This window comes from Mastigoproctus giganteus, chromosome 7, assembly GCF_048544385.1.
Source record: "Mastigoproctus giganteus isolate SK-2022 chromosome 7, ASM4854438v1, whole genome shotgun sequence".
NCBI classification, from domain to species: Eukaryota; Metazoa; Arthropoda; class Arachnida; order Uropygi; family Thelyphonidae; genus Mastigoproctus; species Mastigoproctus giganteus.
This window is the reverse complement of record NC_143581.1, coordinates 174719574-174742106: the sequence shown is the minus strand read 5'-3', so window position 1 is coordinate 174742106 and position 22533 is coordinate 174719574. Positions and strand designations below refer to the sequence as shown.

The window sequence follows — 22533 nt, the reverse complement described above, 5'->3', positions numbered from 1 at the left end:
AGTCCAAATTAGTTCGGATTATCAATGCTATACTGTATTAAGAAAGTATCCTGGCACTCATATCAATGATTACATTTGTCTTTAAGAATCCGTGCAAAACAGTGATATTTCTTTTTTTATATAAGATGAACTACAGTAACAACACACAGACAAAAGTTTAAAAAAATTTTTTGTTTTTGTGCTGTCCATTGGGTATATGAAATCACAGTTTCTGTTAAAAGTAGTGTGGTACTAGTGCAACTCATTACAAAGGCAAGTTTGTTCTATTCTGAGAATTAAAACCATTGCATTATCCGTGCAGTTTAAATCCATTTGTCCACAAAAAACAGACCAAAGAAGATAGCCATTATAAATGTTTACAGATGTAATTGAATTGTTCATGTTTAATTTTTATTGGAATGAGGTGCTCAACTAAGTATATCCCTCTAAAATCCAGTCAGAAAATTTTAAATTCTGGCACTTGTCAATCCCCGAAGGTGCCATTTTTTAAAGAGTTGTGGCCACTGAAAGACTGAAGGGTTTCAAAAAGTCATAACTTGTTCATTTTTAATCTTTTTTATTTTCTTTTTTTTACAGGTTATAGAGCATCCCTTGGAGATTAAAATGGCTATGTATGATGTCCAGCAATGAGTAAAACTCGTTGGGTTTTTCTATTCCAGTGAAAGATCAATTATTGAAACTCAGAGAAAATACCAGCAACATTTTAAAGTCCTCCTAGCGATAACATGATTCGGAACCTAATTGCCCTGTTTGAAAGAACTGGATCAGTCGGCGATCTTCCAGGAAGAGGTCCTGTGTGCACTGACGCAGCAGTGGAAGCTGTACTGTAGAGTGTCCTTGAGGATCCATCTGCCTCTACTCATCGTCACTCTGCTCAACTAGGCATTGTCAGAACATCGCTTCAGAAGATTCTGAAAGGGTGGTCAGTTTTTCAGTGGCCACATTTTAATCTCCAAGGGATGCTCTATAACCTGTAAAAAAAGAAAATAAAAAAGATTAAAAATGAACAAGTTATGACTTTTTCAAACCCTTCAGTCTTTCAGTGGCCACCCTATATAATTTGTTGTTAAATCATGTGATTTAAAAAATAATTCTTGTATTAAAAAAAAAAGTATAGGTCGTAAATTTTTCTTTACTGTAGAGTCCAACTCTCAGCCATACCATTCACCAAACAGTGACTTCTCCATATGATTCTGCATGTTTATCTGAACTTACCTTTAATTATCCCTTTAATGAACTTCTGATATGGGCAGTATTATCAAATCGTCAAAAGATGGCTCTGTTCATGTGGCAAAATGGAGAGGAGGCTGTTGTTAAGGTATATATAAGTTGGTTTAAAATAAATAATTGGTATATAAAATATGATTTTATATTTCTCCTTCTGAATATTTGCTTACTTATTTATATGCTACTATTCTATCAAAAGTATTTGGACACTGTTTCCACCATAGTGAATAGTGAAAGTATTAAAAGTATGTAGGCAATAGGTAAAGATATTACACATAAACAGAATGAGTCACAGTACTTTTAAGAGGCGTAATCATCACATGTCATACATCAATTTGTCACTGTGCACCAGCCACACATTTGAACTCTACAAAGTCACTCACAATTGATGTAATCAAAAGATGCAAAAAATGAGGGTAATGTCAACAGATGCAAACATCAGATTGCCCAATAAAACTTCTGGATAGGAATTGTCAATCCCTGAAAGAAAGAAATACAAATGAATAGTAACCTTTGAAAACATTATGTTGGAGCTGCAGATGTCCACAGGAGTATCTGTAAGTGCATCTGTGGTTTGTTTGGAATTTGATGGTGCTCACAAGTCCCATCACAGCAATGAATGCCAGATGCCATTTGCAGTGATAACTAGCCCATTCTTGGATCTTGGAACAGGAAATGGGTCTTCTTGAGCAAGAAGTTGTATTACACAATCTTCAGATCAGATGGTCAAGTGCAGACGTAGAAAATGCCCGGAGAACGTCATTTGCTATGGTGTTTACAATATAGTTTGGAGCAGGCAGGCAGGCATCAAAATATGAGCCTGCTTCTTGGGGTTTGAACTCAGACTGTTGGTTGTAGTACCAAAAATTATTAATGTTGAGTTGTACACTGATAACTTAGACAATTCTGTGGAAATGTCATCTCCTAGAATGATAATTCTTCATTCCATATATTAAACAGTGTAAAAACAACCTGTTTTGAGGAAAACAATCTAAGAACTTGCCTGGCTGGCTCAAAATGTTGACATGTATCTAATCAGCACATTTGTGATAATAGTATTGGTAGTGACAAATGATGCAATGAAGCAAATTTATACAGCAACAGCAAAAACGAAAAAACCAGCACCTACCCATATCATTTGTCCATATCCACTAATAATTTGTCTATCTTCACCCAGGACATATTAATTTTGTGGGACTGACTGATGATATTTCAAACTGCAAATTCAAAGTGGAAAATAATCAGAAAAGTAATCATAGAAGCTACTAGGCTTTTTATACCAACTAAGAGATATTGTTTAAGGTTTAAATCTAAATAGATGTCAGATGAACTGATGAGGCTAGTGTTGAGAAAAAAATGCCTAGGATTGATTATATATTAGCACGGAACACAAATACCTACACTAAGTGCAAAATAGTCTGTAATGAAATTACTAAAGGGGTTAGGGAGGCTAAAGCAGATTATGAAAAGTCTTTGACTGAGAATGATGCAAAGAAAAGTATCAAAGAATTCTTTGCATATGTTAAAACTAGAAGAAAAAGGATGAATCACATTGGCCCAATACATATGAATGGAATAACAATTGATGATCATGTTTAAGTTTCTGACAAAACCATGAAGAAGTTTTTAAGGATGGAGATACCAGAAGTATACCAAATTTTGACTGAGAACTAAATGATTTTGTGATAACAGGAAGAAAGTGAAAGAGAAATTGTTAAAGCTAAAAGTAAATAAGACATCTGGTGCTGACAGAACCTATCCAATTATATTAAAAGAAGCAGAAAAAGAAATGAACAAACCTTTTGCCATAATTATGAGAACATCATCAGATTCAGAAGGGTCCCTGTGGATTGTAGATGTGCAAATATCTCTCCTATTCACAAAGGGGATCAAAGGACAAAGTGAGTAATTACAGACCTGTAAGCTTGACTTCTGTTCCTGGGAAGTCAGTGGTTAAAGAATATTGCAGGATCATCTTAACAGCAATGGAGTTATATGGAAATAACAGCATGGATTTGTTAAGGTGAGATCTTTTGTGACCAGTCTGATTGACTTCTATGATGCAGTAACAAAAGAACTGGATTCAAAAAATAATTTTGACGTAATATACTTAGATTTTAGTAAATCCTTTGTTACTGTTCCTCGTGAAAGAATACTATTCAAATTACATCAGTGGCATTAGGGGCAAGTTACTGCTATCAGTTAAGGCTTGGTTCAGGAAGAAGACAGAGGGTGGGTATACATGGGTGCTGCTGTTCCTGGAGTAATATTGTTGGTGGAGTGCATCAGGGTTCGTGCTGAATAGCTTACTGTTTTCAATATTTATTAATGATATTGATGAAGGCATATCAAGTTTAATGGCCAAGTTTCTAAATGACACAAAGATTGGCAGGGTGGTTAATGACAGGAAACAAGGCATACTATTGACACAAATTAGACAAATTAGGCTGAGAAGTGGCAATTGAGGTTTAATATTGATAAATACAAGGTACCACATGTTGTTTAGGTTATTCCTGGAGTAAGATATCATTTGGGTGGTACCACAATCAAGGTGGTGGATATTGAAAGTATCTAGGGGTAATTGTACAGTTCAACATGAAGTGCTTTGAACAGTGAAGACATGCTGCTAGAACAGCTCATGAAGTTCTGTCAATAATATACATGAATTTTACTGGCAGGGAAGTGAAAATTATTATCTTTCTGTATAAAGCAATGGTTAGACTGCACCTTGATTAATGCATACAGGTCTGAAAGCCTTATTTAAAAAAGGATATGGATCTGGTAGAAAGCTGTAAATGAATTGAATAAATTAAATTCTGATGGCAAATCCTTACACTTCCTCAGACAAAACACATAAGGAAACATAAATTTAAATTGAAAAAGGTTGGTTTTAAAATAGATGTGCAAAAATTGGCTTTTGGCCAGAGAGTGATTGTTAGGATAAACTACCATCTGGTGTTTTACCAGATGGTAGTTTTTACCATCTGGTGTTTTACTAGATGGTAAATTTACCATTTATTAGGAAGGATTAGACAGTTTTTAAAAGGGATATAAGATGAGGATTTTATTTAGTTTTTAATTTTAATTTTAATTTATTTTTAATTTTATTTATTTTTAATCAAATTTAATTAAATTTTATTTTATTTTTGACCAATACTAGTTCTAAACTATCCACTTCAACAGCACCAGATGTGGAAGTTTGATTCCAACAATGAAATACTCTTTGGCGGAATGCAAATTTTCTCACATTTATCCTGCAATCACTATTTTTCAATTTAATTTATATACCCTTATGTCTGTCATCTGAGTAAGTGTAAGGAAGCCCTCAGCATTTAGTTTACTCAATCCATTTAAAGCTTTAAACACTTCAATTATGTCTCCTTACAGGTGCTTAGTGTTCAGACACTGCAATTTGCAAGACTGAAGTCTTTCACGGTACTTAGTACCCTTTTGTGTCCTTGACGAATGTAGTTTCTCTTCCTTGCACCTGCTTGATCCACATTCTTCTTAAAATAAGGCTTTCGGACCTCTATGTAGTACTCAAGGTCCAGCCTAACTGTTACCTTATAAAATGGGATAACCATCCCCTTTTTCTGCTGGAATAATTTCTGCATATTACTGATAGACCTCCTTGAGTTGTTCTAGCAGCCTGTCTTTGATGGTCAGAGAATTTCATCTTGGACTGTATAATTATCCATGTCTTTTTCATTCTCTACTGTCTTGAGTCTGATACCTTCCAATACATATGAAGTATATGGGTAGTAGCAGTAATCCTAGAATAACATACTATTACCCATACTAAGTACCTTGCATTCGTCAGTGTTAAACCTCAGTTGTCACGTGTCAGCCTCATCTGTCTAATTTTTCTAAGTCTTGTTGTAGCAGCATACTCTGATTTCTGTCATTAACCACCTTGTCAGCCTTTGTATCATCTGCAGACTTAGATATTCCACTTAATTTATCTTTATCAATATCGTTAGTAAATATTGAAATCAGTAAGGGGGCCAACTCCTAACCCTGAGGCACTTCACTAATAACTTTGGTTTCAGAAGAGAACTGCCCATAATAAACATTCTCTGTCTTTTCTCACTCAATGTCCCTTTACCAACAGCAGTAACTTGCCCATAATGGCACACTGATGCAATATGTGTTCATGTCTTTCATGTGGAACAGTATCAAAAGCTTTACTGAAATCTAAGTATATGTATGTCAAAATTATTTTTTGCATTCAGCTCATTTGTTACTGTGTCACAGTAGTAATCAGGTGGTCAGACAAGATGTCTCCTTAACAAATCCATGCTGTGATTGCCATATAACTGTATTCCTTTAAGATGATCTTGCTTTACTTCTTTTACCATTGACTCCATTATTTTCCCTGTAATAGAAGTGAAGCGTAGAGGTCTGTAATTACTCACTTGCCCTTTGATCTCCCTTCCTGAGCAGAAGTATTTCTGCATCTCTGATCTATAGGGATCTTTCCTAAACCCAAGGATGCTCTTATAATTATGGCCAAAGGTTTACTTACCTTATTTTCTTCTTCTTGTAATATAATTGGATTGATTCCATCTGCCCCAACTTGCCTTATCTACTTTTATATCCTCAACAATTTCTTGTCCACTTTCCTCTCAATTGTTCCAAAATATAATTCCAGTTATAATTTGTATACTTTTGGTATCCCCATCCCTAAAAACTTATTCATGTGTAAATGTATGATGCAAAGTATTTATTCAGTTTGTAAGCAACCTGAACAGGATCATCAGTAATTATGCTATTAATATCTAGTGGACCAATATGGTTCTTCCCTTTCTTTCTAGTGTTAACTGAAGCAAAGAATTCTTTGTATCTTTTCTTCACATTCTTTGCTAAAGACTCCTCATAATCTTCCTTAGCTTGCCTGAAAAAGCAGACCCACATTTCTGCATTCTGTTAAAAGGAAATAGTTTAAAGTGTTCCATGATGGATCAGTGCTTTCCTGGGAGCCAAAGTTGGGTCTCATCCTATTGATTTGTTCGTTGAAACTATTTCTCTCCCAGTTGTGATGATGTTCACATACTTTTGGCAGGACAGTTTAGGATGTATAAAGTGCAATGGCATACACATGCATTTGTGTTTCTGTGTCATTATCTAGCAACTGGCAGTCTCCATTGTTTACTTATTGGCAAACCTGGTAATTGTATGTTACCAATCAATTATAATGCAAAGCCTGAGTAATAGTGGGTATAAGACTGCAGTGCATAATGAATGGCACTTATAAATATAGAAACCGTTGATTTCAGTAGATTTTGCAGCCGATAATAGCATACATAAATTTGAACTATGTTTTGGAAAACAACTGTATAAGGATTTAGCTGTAGTCCTGAGTAACATAATGCAGACATCAATACACACATTTGTGAGGTCAAGTCCAATACTGCATTGGTATATCAGCTGCAATAAAACAATTACTATGAATTGTAAACTCCTCTGGCCTTGGCTGCACAGAGTATAAAAAGAAATTTGTTATTTCTTTTAAGTTAAATGAGGCAAGGATTTCCTTTTACAGTTAACCCTCAAATGGTCACAAATAATCTCCTCTTAGTGTGACAGAGGCCATTAACTGTAAATAAAAAATTACCTAAGAGAGTGACATCACTACAATATTAGTATCCTCAATTATTACTATTATTTTGAAATACAATATTAATTGTTTTGTTAATGATGATGTTTGATCATCCAATAAAATAGTATGTTTTCATTAAATCAAATGTATGCAATATGCTGAATTTAAAATTAGAGGGACCTTCCTTTCCAATCCTGGCAGCATGCTACCACCACGAGCTTTAGGAGCAGCTTGAATAGCTGATGCATGCCAACCCATATAAACATTTCGAGGATCAATAAAAAAAAGAATGCGGAAGTTTTGTTTTCACTTGTGATGCCCTTCGCTATTCTTAGCTGCACTGACCTTAGCAGTAATTCCTATAGCAACAAATTACATTGCACCCAAAGAAGGGAGGCAAGTTTGAACAAGAACAAACGTACATATAAATTATCAGGCGATACAGAAGCCTATAGCAGATATAAGCTAGTCTGTAATGAAGTCACAAAAGAGGTAGTAGTAGTAGTGGCATGTGATGCAAGAAAGCAAATGTATGAACTTATGCAGCATCAGCCAAAAAAAAAAAAAAAAAATCACATCATTCCCTCCAAATGCCTCTCCAGTTCCTCTTTAAATTTATTCAACCTATCAACTTCCACAACGACAGATGGAAGTTTGTTCCAGCAGATTAGAAGTGGTTAGCAAGTGAAGGCTGATTACGAGAAATCCTTGGCAAAGGATGCAAAGAAAAACAACAAAGACTTCTTTACTTATGTACATTCTAGAAGGAAGGGGATGAATCAGATTGGAGAGCAAGGTGGAGGAGAAATTGTTGAAATTCAACATAAAAAAGGCACCTGGAGCAGATGGAATCTATCCAGTTATATTGAAGGAGGCAGAGAGGGAAGTAAGTAAACCCATAGTTATAATTATGAGAGCATCCTTAGATTCATGGGAGGTCCCCATTGACTGGAGATGTGCAAATGTATCCTTATTCACAAAGGGGATTCAAAGGGTGACACAAATAATTATAGTCCTGTTAGTTTAACTTCTGTTCGGGGAAAATAATGGAGTCTGGTTAAAGAAGTGATGCAGGATCACCTATACAAGATTGCAGTAATAGTTCAGACACAGCATGGGTTTGTTAAGGGGAAGTCTTGTCTGACCAGTTTGATTGGATACTACGATGTCGTCACAAACGAACTGGATGCAAAAATAATTTTGATATCATATACTTGGATTTCAGGAAAGGTTTTGATACTGTTGCACATGGAAGACTGCTGTACAAATTGCAGTGGTATGTCATTAAGGGAAAGTTGCTGCAATGGATAAAGGGATGGTTGAGTGGGAGATGGCAGAGAGTGGTAATAAATAGATACTGCTCTATGTGGACTAATATTATTAGTGGAGTCCCCCAGGGTTCGGTGCTGGGCCCGTTGTTGTTTTGTGTATTTATTAATGATATCAATGAAGGTATATCAGGCTTAATGTCCAAGTTTGCAGATGATACAAATATTGGCAGGGTTGTTAATGATAGTAAAGACAGTATGCTACTGCAACTGCTAGCTTGGGGGGAGACAAAGACCAATAGATTGACAGTAGCCACTGGCAGAGGTGAAAGAGATTCTTGCACTGCTTCTATTAGAATGAGCAGAAGCCTGAAAAACAAGATGCATGGTATTTCAGAGACTGCTGGGAGCCATTGCGGTACAAGTAAACACATGGGTTGTGTTAGGGTAGCTAAGAATAGAAACAGGTGCAGGTATACTTGCGTGTACACCAATGCTAGGAGTTTAGTAAATAAATTTGATGAATTTGAGGTATTGCTCAAAACATCGAAGGCAGATATTGTTGGGATATCAGAGACGTGGTGTCACACAGATATAAGGGATGCAGAACTGGAATTTGGGGAGTACAACGTCTACAGAAAGGATAGACAGGATAGGAAGGGAGGAGGGGTTATGCTATTAGTTAAGAAACACATAAAAACCAAGGAAGTGAAGCCAGTCGACATCGCTGGACAGTGCAGTGTGGAGTCAGTTTGGTGTGACATAAACATTGGGAGATCAAAATTGAGAGTAGGAGTGTGCTATAGGCCTAATGACTCTGATGAGTATAATAAGGAACTGTACAGGGAAATAGAGTGGGCCAGTAAATCAGAGTGTCTTATAATGGGAGATTTTAATTTCCCAGATATTGACTGGAATTTGGGGGCTGGTTACTCACACACTAGCAGGACTTTTGTGGATTTATTGGATGATTGTTTTCTACATCAGCATGTTCGGGAGGCAACTAGAGGGAGTAATACTCTTGATTTGATTATCAGCAGTGATTCTTCATGCATTAAGAATCTGCAGATAAATGAACCACTAGGTGGCAGTGATCACAGTGTGCTGAAGTGGGATTTACTGAAAGAGGTAACTACCATTAGGGGTAAAGGGAAGGGTTATTGCTTCCGTAAAGGCGACTACGATGGACTGAGACAGTATTTAAATTTTATACAGTGGGACCAACTGATGATGTTACCAACAGCAAATTCAAAATGGGAAGCATTCAAAGAACTTATCTTGGAAGCTACTAGGCTTTACATACCAACTAAGAAATATTGTTCAAGGTTTAGGCCAAAATGGATGTCAGATGAACTAATGAGGCATATGGCAGAGAAGAAAAATGCATGGGATACATACAAATTAACACATGACACAGAAGCCTATGATAGATACAAGTTGATATGCAACCAAGTTACAAAGGAGGTTAGGCAGGCGAAGGCAGATTACGAGAAATCCTTGGCAAGGGATGCAAAGAAAAACAGCAAAGAGTTCTTTACTTATGTAAACTCTAGAAGGAAGGGGATGAATCAGATTGGTCCACTTGATATTGATGGGTGAAGTGTTGATGATCCTGCTCAGGTAGCTAACAAACTAAATGAATATTTTGCATCGACATTCACACATGAGGAGTTATTCAGCGAGGGGAATGCCAGAGGTGTATTCAACTCTAGCAGTAAGCTACAGAATCTTGAAATAACTGGGAGTAAAGTGGAGGAGAAATTGTTGAAGATAAACACAAGAAAGGCACCCGGGGTGGATGGGATCTATCCAGTTATATTAAAGGAGGCAGCAAAGGAAGTAAGCAAACCCTTAGCCATAATTATGAGAGCTTCCTTGGACTCAGGGGAGGTACCCATAGACTGGAAATGTGCAAATGTGACCCCAATTCACAAAGGAGGATCAAAGGCTGACACAAGTAATTATAGACCTGTGAGCTTAACTTCTGTTCCAGGAAAATTAATGGAGGCACTGGTTAAAGAAGCACTGCAGGATCATTTAGACAAGACTTCAGTTATAGCTCAGACACAGCATGGTTTTGTTAAGGGGAGGTCTTGCCTGACCAACTTGATTGGATACTATGATGCAGTCACAAAGGAACTGGATGCAGGGAATAACTTTGATATTATATACTTGGATCTTAGAAAGGCTTTTGATACTGTTGCACATGGAAGACTGCTACACAAATTGGAGCAGTGTGACATTGGAGGCAAATTGCTGCTATGGATAAAGGGGTGGTTGAGGGGGAGAAGACAGAGAGTGGTAATCAATGGACACTGCTCATCGTGGACTGATGTTATTAGTGGAGTCCCTCAGGGCTCAGTGTTGGGTCCATTATTGTTTTCTGTATTTATAAATGATATTGATGATGGTATATCGGGCTTAATGTCCAAGTTTGCAGACGATACAAAGGTTGGCAGGGTTGTCAAGGACACTACTGACACTATGCTGCTGCAACAGGATCTGGAAAGGTTGAGCAGATGGGCTGAGAGGTGGCAAATGAAGTTTAACATTGACAAATGTAAAGTACTACACATGGGAAACAGCAACCCCAGAGCAACGTATCAACTCTGTGGTACTACACTGACAGTGGTAGAGAATGAAAGGGACTTGGGGGTGGTTGTGCAGGCAGATATGAAGTTCTCTGAGTAGTGCAGACGGGCTGCAAGAGTAGCTCATGGAGTATTGTCAATGATATACAGGAATTTTTCCAGCAGGGATAAGGAGGTGATTATTCCATTGTATAAGGCGATGGTCAGGCCACACCTAGAGTACTGTATACAGGTCTGGAGGCCTCATTTCAAGAAGGATGTAGAGCTTCTGGAACGAGTACAGAGAAGGGCAACAAGATTAGTGAATGGAAAAAAGGGGTGCTCTTACGAAGAAAGGCTTAAGTTTTGCAAATTACAGTGTCTGGAGACTAGGCACCAGCGAGGTGATCTGATAGAGGTGTATAAAGCCTTGAATGGTTTAAGCATGCTCAATGCTGATGGGATTCTTCCTCTAGCTCAGAAAAATCACCCGAGAGGGCATAATTCAAATTGAGGAAAGACAGATGTAGGATAGACGTGCAGAAATTTGCCTTTAGCCAGCGGGTGGTTGGTTGGTGGAACAGACTTCCATCCCTTGTGGTGGAGGTTGATAGCCTAAATAAGTTTAAGGCTCAGCTGGACAGGTATTTTGAACGAACAGAGGGGTGAAGTGGAAGTGGATTTTTTTTTTTTTTTTTTTTTGGCTGATGCTGCATAAGCTTGCTTTCTTGCATCAAATGCCTCTACTAATGCTAATGCTAATGCAACAGAATCTAGAAAAGTTACGTAGATGGGCTGAGAAGTGGCAACTGAAGTTTAATATTGACAAATGCAAAGTATTGCATATGGGTAGCAGTAACCCAAGAGAAACGTACCAACTGTGTGGTACTACACTCAGGGAGATGGAGAATGAAAAAGACCTGGGGGTAATTGTGCAGTCGGATATAAAGTTTTCTGAGCAGTGTAGAGCAGGTCATGAAGTTTTGTCAATGATAGGAATTTTGCTAGCAGAGACAGGGCACCTCCGTAGCCGGGTGGGCAGAAGCAGCACTGCACAGCACACGTTTCTTGATTAGACCGGGGTTCGAACCCGTGACCACCAAATACGGAGGATGCGGAAAGGTCAGGGAATGACCACCACATATCCCTGAGCAATATGGCCTTAGTTGCTAATGCGCCTAAAAACCAAATAAGAAACAAACAAACAGCAACAACAGCTAGCAGAGACAAGTAGGTGATTATCCCTTTGTATAAGGCCACACCTTGAGTACTGTTTACAGGTCTGGAGGCCTCATTTTAGTAAGGAGTTGTTAGAGCAAATAACAGAGAAGAGCAAAAAGATTGGTGAGAGGAACAAAGGGGTTCTTTTACCAGGAGAGGCTTAAATTCTGTAAGTTGCAGCATCTTGTGACTAGATATCTGTTAGGTGATCTGATTGAGGTGTAGAAGGCCTTGAATGATTTGAGCAGGCTCAGTTCTGATGGGATACTTCCACTTGCTCAGATTAAGAACTTGAGGGGGCATAAATTCAAATTGAGGAAAGAGAGTTGTAGCGAGTGGGTAGTTGCTGGCAGGGAAAATTAGGTGCTAGGAATTTTGCTAGCAGGGAAAATTAGGTGATTATCCCTCTGTATAAGGCAATGGTCAGGCCACGCCTTGAGTACTGCGTACAGGCCTGGAGGCCTCATTTTAGGAAGGATGTAGATTTGTTTGAACGTGTACAGAGAAGGTCAACAAGATTGGTGATGGGAATGAAGGGATCCTCTTACCAAGAGAGGCTTAAGTTCTACAAATTGCAGTGGCTGGAGACTAGGCACCTGCGCGGTGATCTGATTGAGGTGTATAAGGCCTTGAATGGGTTGAGCATGCTGAATTCTGATGGGATCCTTCCACTTGTTCAGATTACGAACCTAAGGGGGCATAAATTCAAATTAAGAAAAGAGAGATGTAGAATAGATGTGTGGAAATTTGCCTTTAGCCAGCGGGTGGTTAATTGCTGGAACAAACTTCCATCTGTCGTTGTGGAAGTCGATAGGTTAAATAAATTTAAGGAGGAACTGGATAGGCATATGGAGGGAATGGTGTGATATTTTTTTTTTTTTTTTTTTTTTGGCTGATGCTGCATAAGCTCATACACTTGCTTTCTTGCATCACATGCCACTACTACTACGATCATCTACAGGAATGAAATTACATTTGCTTTCTTGCATCACATGCCACTACTACTACTACGATCATCTACAGGAATGAAATTTCACACGTTAGTTATTGAATATGTAGACAACATATATTAAAAATGCCATCTTCTTACTGATGTTTTATCTAGACTAGGGTACAAACTTTTTGATATCCCCATTGTAATTTTAAGTGGTAGCCAAAGCCATTTTTCTTACATAGCATTGAGCAAACTAAATTTGCTACTTGGTGCACCGATCTCAAATTGTTTAAACGTCTTTGTCATAAGTTGCCTTAGTATTGCTCTGCTCTAAATAAAATGTACTGCTCCAGTGGGTAATATATTACTGTTTTAATTAAAGTGCTTTCTATTGACCAGACTTGAGTTTCGACTTTATTTGCAGTCTCATTTGTGAACAAGTAGGCATTTGTGAATGCAATGTTACTTGTCTGCTTACTGATGACACTTTAAAGTTAAAACTCAAGTCTGGGCAGTGGCAAACACATTAAATAAAACAGAAATATACATGTCTACTGGAGTAGTGTGTTTTATTAATGGTGTTGCAATATCAAGGCAACTTGTGGCCTCCACAGTATGATATCAGTGCACTAAGTAGCAAACTTAGTTTGTTCAGAGTCACATAAGGAAAATGGCTTTAGCCACAACTTACAATAATGTTTTATAGTACTCATAGCACTGGCTTTCAGTAATCATTTAATTGAAAAAAATATTTAAAAATATTGTTTCTGTATAAAAAAAAATGGACTGTTCACAGTTATGTTTAAAACAGATTAAAAATGTAAGATTATGTTTAAAAGTGAACAGTTTCGAATTGTTTCTTGGCAGTAAAAGGTTCAAAAAAGTTACTACTTTGGGGGTGGGGAAAGGTCACTTTCCAGTGCTAAGGGAGTGGTACCACCTGTTCAGGAGTTAATCAGAAATATTTTGGGTCGATGAATCTTTATGAAATTTATCATGTTAAGGAGGAAGTATACTGAAAGCAAAGTACATAGTCAATTCTGTAATTATTTTATTTTCTCCTTAAATTAAAACGTTTAGTAAAACAGAGGTGGTTGGGGCTAGTGATGGTTGTATCTGTGTACTCCTAATATCTTGAAATTTTTCCAAGTCATTTTGTGTTCTGTTCTGCATTAGTGATTAATCAGGCATTGGTTTTTGTGAGATTTGCTTTTATTGGTGTTCATTTTCTGTTTCCCCACTATATACACTTATGTTTAATATATATAAAGTGCTACATTAGAACTGTCTTTCAGCTGACCTTTATTGGCATTAGCATTAAGATCCACATACGAAACTTGGATTCCAGTAATTGTTAACTGGTGAGCTTCTTATCTAAGCATGTTTATCATGAAATGTAACTAATAAACCTTTTAACTTAGCATCCTTATGGTAAAACACACAAAAATATGTTGAATTCTCACTTATTCAAAAGATACATTTCTGTCTGCTTAAGCATTGCTTTTGATAACCCATAAGTGTGAGTAGGTGAGTTGGTGTATTTTGTACACCAGAAAAATAAAATTTAAAAATTAAAATTTCTAGTAAAGTGACATCAGTGTAAATTTTAATATTTCTCCAGTACGGTATTAATTTTCAATTTTCATCATTAATTAATTTTTAATCGGAAAAGCACAGCCATAAAAGCAACAATTTATTTAAAAAAAAAACAAAATGGCATAATCAACCATGTGCTGCTTTTGGATTTTGTGTGTGTGGGCGCGTGCGCATGTGTGCATGTTACCTACTGGGTCGGTAACAAAAATGTTTTGTTGCATTTAGGAGCCATTCACCTAGTAAATAATGTGATATTTTAATTTTTGACCATTTTCCTCACTTCCTAATACAACATTTTTATCAAAATCAGCATTGACTTTCTCTCTCCAACCTTACATAAGATTTTTGCAGCAGTGCTGCTTCTACACAAAAAAAAAAAAAAAAAAAATCTTTTACTCTGGCATGAACACTAAGTCATAGGAGTTTATAATTAATTATTTTCATAATGAATACAATGGTTAACCATTTTCAGCAGTTGCAATGGATTATATCGTAGTTCGCTCCAAAGTGTGTGTGTGTCTGCGCACGCTCACTCGCATGTGTTTGTATTACTGCAACTCATGCTTAACCACTTGGCTACCTTGGGCCTAAAAAATTCTTCTTGTTTATTTCTCTGGTGCAGCTACTAGGTCAGAAGAGTTTACAGTTAATTCTTTTGACAATGAATATAGTTGTTAACTGTATTTAGCAGTCAAATGAGCTTGAACCACAGTCCACTCAAGTACATGTACATTTCTGCACTCTTTTGCATGACCATGTAATTGGTCATGCAAAAGAGTTAACCTCCATGCACAAGTACATGGTGGGTGACCACCCAGGTGTGAACCAACGTACGCAGGGGTCAAGGTGTGGCACCCACACCACATGGAGGAATGCCGCCCCTCTATGTTACCAGGCAGTACTAGGTGGTAGATGACTCTCATCAACTGGTGCAATACCGCCACTTTGCTTATTGGAGGCTTGAAGTGGTGGAACCCAGGTTTAGTCTCTAGAGCTAAGTTCTGGTCAACCCTTCCCTATCTCTTCCATCATGTAGTATGATTGATGCCTTTTGAGGTTATGATGAACATCGTGGCGAGATCCAATATTCCTTACATTTCGAGGGCACAGCTCTAAAACGGTGTTTGCAGGCCGGCGCTAGTTAGTACACCGGACCGAACTTATTGGTAACTCAGAGGCTTCCGGATCAGCTAGTGTATAATCTTGCTACCTCTACTCTGCCAGATAGTGACTGGAGGGAGTCCGAGTAGTGTGTATGCGGGGAGCATTGTCGAGGCCACGTTATGTCAAGGATCTGGGTACATTCTTACGATGTGTACTCCATATCCAAAAATTTCATTACTTCACACAGCATGTCCCATCCACTTTTTCTTACTATTGAATACACAATGAATTGTCAAACTAATAGAGCAAGCTTATCTGCGAAAAAGATCTAAACCTCCCAAGCACTTCCTAATTCATTTCACAAATATACGTGGTCTCAATTCTAATCTCAACGATGTCCATTTCCACTTGCAGTCTGCCAAACCCCATGTACTTTTTCTGACAGAATCTCAGTTATCGGTTGATTCAACTGCTGTTCATCTCAGATGCCCAAATTATTCGCTGTATGATTCCTTTCGCCTCAAAGGTGGTACTTGTGCATATGTCCAGTCTGATATTCCCTGTCAGAGACTTGGCAGTTTGGAATCTCCTCTCTTCAATCTTCTCTGGCTTAAAATCTCTCTACCTCATTGTGTCAAATTCATCTGTTTCCTCTACCGTTCTCCCAACTCAACTAATCACTTGGAGCTCTTTGACTTCCTCTCTTTGCAACTTGACTTTTTCCAGTCCAACTTTCCTAACAGTGAGGTAATTTTCCTTGGTGATTTTAATGTTCATAACTCCAGCTTTCTTCCTTTTCTAGTCACACTGACTCAGCTGGTCGTGATGCTGAGGCTTTTGCAATTACTAATGACCGTGCACAGATTGTTCATTTACCTACAAGAGTACCGGACAGTCCTACTCATACAGCCAATATGCTTGATCTTTTTCTCACAAACAACCCTTCTAAGTACGCCGTTGATGTGAGAGGTCCTTCTTTAGGCACTTCAGATCACAACTTGGTGATTGTCTCTTCTCCAATGGAATCTTCATCTCATGGCTATTTCGAACCTCGTGTTGTTTGGCATTACAAGAATGCAAAATGGGATGACCTGCGAGACTTCTTTTCTTCTTTTCCTTGGTTGGATTACTGTTTCAAAACATCTCATGTCAACGTTTGCTCAGATCGTGTCAGTGAAATTATTCTTGCAGGAATGGAATCCTTTATCCCACACTCCACTTTAAAATCTCATCCTTTATCTAAACCTTGGTTTTCCAATAAATGTGCTAAGGCTGTTCAAGAGAAGAATGTTGCATATCATAATTGGCTTGTTTCTAATTCTCCAGTTTCATTTTCTGCATACACCAAAGCACGCAACAATTGTAAAGCAGTTATTAATCAGACCAGACTAGATTTTGAACAGGCAAAGAGTAGAAAACTTTCTTCTTGCCCTAATGGTAGCCGAGCATTCTTGTCTCTTGTCAAAGCTATTGGCCACAACTTTTGCCCATCTCTGTTCCCACCTCTGTCAAAACCAGATGGTTCTATTGTCACTTCAGCCAAGGATAAAGCTGACCTGTTAGCATCCCATTTTTCTTCCAACTCATGTATTAATGATCTTGGTAAAACACCTCCCACCATTTCTAGCACGTTTCATACAATGCCTCCTGTCATCTGGCAAAAGGATGTCAGGAGGATTTTGACGAATCTTGATGCTAAGAAAACTCCAGGTCCCGATGGTATTTCTCCACTTGTTCTCAAAACCTGTGCTCCTGAACTTACTCCTATTCTTTGCCGCCTTTTTTTACTTTCTTATTCCAAAGGTGTTTTTCCTTCTGCTTGGAAATTTGCTCATATCCAGCCAGTTCCTAAAAAGGGTGACAAATTCCTCCCATCCAATTATCGTCCCATTGCAATTACTTCTACTCTTTCTAAAATAATGGAGAAATCAATTAACCGCCAACTCTTAAACTACCTAGAAACCTTCCGTCCGATCAACAATCGCCAGTATGGATTCCGTCAGTGTCGATCTGCTGGTGATATTCTGGCTTATGTTACCCATTTATGGACTAATTCAATGGAAAAGTTCGGTGAAACACAAGTAGTTGCTCTTGACATCTCAAAGGCTTTCGATCGTGTTTGGCATAAAGGTCTTCTAAACAAGTTTTCATCTTATGGTTTGCCAACTGTTTTTAGTAATTGGTTATCCAGTTTTCTCTCTGATCGCTCACTGAGGGTGATGGTAGATGGCTCCCTGTCTTCTAACTTCACTAATGCCGGTGTCCCCCAAGGTTCAGTTCTTTCCCCCACTCTTTTCCTCTTTTATATTAATGACCTTCTTCTATTGACTGGAAATGCTATCCATAGTTTTGCCGATAATAGCAAATTGCATTCCACTTTCCATTTTGAGAAACCTTGTCCCGCTCAATCAGCTTCAACTTCTCGAAAATCTGCTACCAATTCCTTAAATGCCGATCTTCAGGTAATTTTCCAGTGGGGCAAAGACAACTTAGTTGATTTCAACCCTTCTAAAACTCAGTCTTGTCTTATATCTTGCAAAAAGGATTCTTCTGCTCCTATGCTTATCTTTAGTGACACTCCGATTTCTAGGCAAAATGATATGTCTCTTTTGGGGATTACCCTGACTTCTAATCTCTCTTGGCACAAGCACATTACCAATATTGCTTCCTCTGCATCTAAAAAACTTGGTTTTCTCTTTCACTCTCCTCGTTACTTTTCTTCCAAACAGCTGCTCACTCTGTATAAATCGCAAATCCGCCCTGCCATGGAATATTGTTCCCACATCTGGGGTGGTGCCCCCAAAACCTCTCTCAGGCTTCTCAATTCCATTCAGATGTGGGCAGTTAGGTTAATTAATGATTCATCTCTAACAGAGTCTCTCCACTCGCTCTCTCATAGACGTACTGTTTCTGCTGCATGCCTCTTCTACAGATACTTCCATGGGCACTGTTCTTCTGAATTGGCATCTATAATTCCCGCTCTCTCTTTCAAAACAGTCCAACACGTGCCCCCACCAGCCAACATCCATTTACTGTCCAACTCCAAACTCACAGAACCAACTTTTCATCTTCCTCGTTTATTCATTCAACTGCCGTTTTCTGGAACAACCTTCCTTCATACGTATTTCCTGAAAATTACAGTCTACAGAAGTTGAAGTCCAATGTCAACAAATATCTTCTTTCGTCTTCTCAACCTCCAACCCAAGCATGGTACTAAGTACTATAGGTTCTAATACCTCTCGTGTTTGGGGTTTACATGAAAAAAAAAAAAAAAAAAAAAAATTGGATTCATCAGGTCCAAATAATCCATGAAACCAGCTCTGCATCAGATAAGCTGGTTTCATGAAATGGAGTACCCTATACTTATTACATGGAGTACTCTATACTGATAAATATAGAGTACTCCATGTACTTATCAGTATAGTACTCTATACTGATAAGTATAGAGTACTCCATTTCAAATCATATTATTTATTTACATAACATTTGGATATAACTAACTTCTAATTCCACTGGAAGCACATCATAATATTTTATTGTTATTGATTCATCTCTACAGTTTAATATATTCATTGTCACTACCCATAATTATATGTGATGTGTCACCTGTGCAGAGTTGCATTCTGCTTAAGCAGCTGCTGAACGCCGCCATATGTATTACACTTTCTCAGCCTAGTCACCAGACAAAATGACACATTTTTTTGCCACATCTCAATACACTTCCACAGGCTAGCGTTGTAGAAGTCCTCTGACTCTCCTTTAAACCACGACTTGGTAGCAGAAATCACCTCATCAGCAGCACCAGCAAAGTGTTTTCCATGAAGAATGGATGGACTTCAGGCAGAAAAGAGGAAGAAATCTGAGGACTCAAGGTCAGGGGAGTAAGCAGGATGTGGCAGTATTTCAAATTCACATTCATGAGCACACCTCACTGCAGCATTCAAGGAATGTATAGGGGTATTATCGTGGAACAAGCGCACACCTTTTGACAGCTTTACCCATCTTTTTCTCTTATAGCAGCACATAGCTTTATGAGGAAGTTGAAATAATATTTTGCCATCACAGTGCAGCCCTTTTGAAGGTAATTTCTTAGTATTATATCATGCTTATCCCAAAAAAACTGTATGGTTACTATAGAGATTTCCAGGCATCAAACAAAAGAAATTTCTGCTTTCTATCATAACTACTACTAAATAAATACAAATCTTTTTTGAATCCCCCCATATAGATATCATTGCAGTTTCTCTTCAGATTCCCAACCCCCATCCGATTGCAGGATTATACTAGTTCTGAAGCAAGGAGGAAACACGTTATCTCAACCAGGTTTGAATTGTTTATAAAGTACCTTAGCTAGTTGAAGTCTCGGTTGCTTCCTTCTAATAGGAGAACACTGGACTTATACTCTCAAACTAAGCTAATTGTTTATACATAATGCTTAATAATTTAGGTGCTGTACTTTGTACTTCAAGTAACTGCCTCATTATGCAAAAATAATTTAACTTTGATATTCTCAATTGATACCCTTCTCTAGTGAATAGTTTCATTTAATATTTGTATGCTATCATTACTTTTATTATATAGAATTTTACATAATTTTCTACTGGTACATATAATTATGTGTAAAATCTCTATGTTTTTATTTGTGACACTATAATTATAATGTGATATGTATTAATATATAATGTGATATGTAAATTTGATGATTTCTGATGATCACTATAATAGTTATATCTATTAAAATTAATTCTCTTGACAGTCACAATTGTTAATCATATTTTCTTAACATCTTTCTAAATGATATCAAGAAAAGCATCATATATTTTGAGCCATACCTAGCAATTGTGAATCTGTGTGAGGAAGAAGGCTTGTCGAAAAACTGAAAATTCTATATTTTATGCAAATGTAAAAAAAAAAAAAAAAAGTAAAGTGCAGCCATTATCAACCCACTGCAGGATGGAACCCTCCTCAACAATTCATGCTCTCAGCATGCAAATGTAATGACTAATAAAATAAAATTTATTGTTTCAGGCTCTAGTGGCTTGTAAGCTGTATAAAGCCATGGCACAAGAAGCTGCTCAAGATGATATGGAAGCTGATATCTGTGAAGAGATGAAAGAAAATGCCAGGTAGTATTTTGTTTTCAGTCGATTTAGATTAAATTGCATAATATTTTAATTACATAATGTTACAATATCAAAATTGCATAATATTTTGATCATGACCCACAGATATGCTGTCTTTCTGACAGACTTTCAGAAAACTTTACTTAACTCATTTTGAGAAGTGCAGTATAACATACACTTAAGGTATATATTAAAATAAAATTATACAATGATAAAATTATAAAATTATATCGATGCTTTAGTCTAGAAAAAAAGGTTTGAGAGGTTTTTTATGATAGCAGAAGTTACACCTTTTCTTAATACTGTGAAAATTGAAACTATGTATAATATTAGTTATTAGAAATTTGGTGCAAGGAAGCCCCAGACTTTTGCTGCACAAGTCAAAAAAAAAAAAAAAACCCCTTCATAACTACCTATGTGATTCCTTCCTAACATAGTTACCTATCCAGCTGAACTTTGACTTTCAGACTTATTTTTGAAGGGCACTGCTCTTCTGAATTGGCATCTCTAATTCCCTCACTCTCGTTCAAACCCATGCCACAACTAGTCAGCATCCATTTACAATTCAACTTCAAACTGAAAGAATCAACTTTTCTTCTTCCTTATTTATCCCCTCAACTTCTGTTTTCTGGAACAGCCTTTCTTTATTTATTTCCTCAAAATTGTAATCTACAGAAATTAAAGTCTAATGTTAATAAGTATCTTCAGCCTTCTCTACCTTCAACCTATACATGGTACCTAAAAACTGTAGGTTCCCAATACCTCTCCTGCTTGTGGTTTTCATATATACAGGGTGTCTCAAAAATATTGGTACAAACGTTTAGGGGAGGTAGGTAACATCTAAAGGAATGTGAATCGCATAGGAACCCATAACCGGAAATGTCACCGTAAGTTGGTAGACAGTGCGGTAGTTGCCGCACGAAAGCATGCATCAATATATGAACTGTGAGCTGGCAGACATGCACCTAGTGTATGGATTAGCAGAGGGCAATGGACGAGCCGCTCAACGAATTTATGGAGAACGCTTTCCAGACAGACATGTACCAGACCACCATTTGTTTGTGCGTGTGCATCAAAATTTGTGTGATTATGGGTCACAGGAGTAGTGTGGGCAGACCACGTTCGATGCGAACTCCTGCCACGGAAGAAAGTGTGTTGAATGCCGTCCAGAATAATCCTACTACCAGCACACGTGCCATTTCCTCTGCCTTAGGAGTGTCTCGTTGCAGTGTACAGTATGTCTGGCACGACGATTCCTTACACTCCTTTCATCTCCAAAGGGTTCAGTTACTGTTCCCCCAAGATCATCCTGCATGTGTGGTTTTTGCACAGTGGTTTCTCCAAGAAAGTGTTCAAGACTTGAATTTTCCAGCTTATATTTTGTTCACGGATGAGGCTTATTTCACTCGGGAAGGCTTATTCAATCAGCACAATGCTCGTGTGTGTGTGTGTGGGCTCACGACAACCCACACGGTGTGCGCCCCCATGCGGCACAACATCGCTTCGCAATAAATGTGTGGGCAGGTATGGTCGGTGACTGCTTAGTCAGCCCATACTTGTTACCATCCCGCAAGAACTCCGCTAAATATTGGATCTTTCTTGAACAAGTTCTACCAAGGTTACTTGATAATGTTCCAGCAAATGTGAGACGCAACATTTGGTTTCAACATGATGGGGCACCTGCCCATTATGGAAGGTGTGTTCGTTGTTGTTATTTGGTTTTTAGGAGCATTAGCAACTAAGGCCATATTGCTTCGGGAATATGCGGTGGTCATTCCCTTGACCTATCCGCATCCTCTGTATTTGGTGGTGATGGGCTTGAACCCCGGTCTAATCAAGAAGCGTGTGCTATGCACTGCTGCTCCTTCCCACCTGGCTACGGGGTGTGTTC

At 37.9% G+C, this 22533-nt stretch overlaps 1 protein-coding gene across 1 annotated transcript in view; it reads left to right on the top strand.

Moving 5' to 3' along the window:
- Trpm (transient receptor potential cation channel, subfamily M) overlaps window positions 1-22533 on the top strand; it is a 715965-nt gene that overhangs the window by 593295 nt on the left and 100137 nt on the right. The window contains exons 18-19 of the mRNA XM_090378481.1: window positions 1176-1318; window positions 20548-20645. Of these exons, the coding sequence (XP_090234607.1) occupies window positions 1176-1318; window positions 20548-20645 (241 nt within the window). The remainder of the gene's footprint in view (window positions 1-1175; window positions 1319-20547; window positions 20646-22533) is intronic.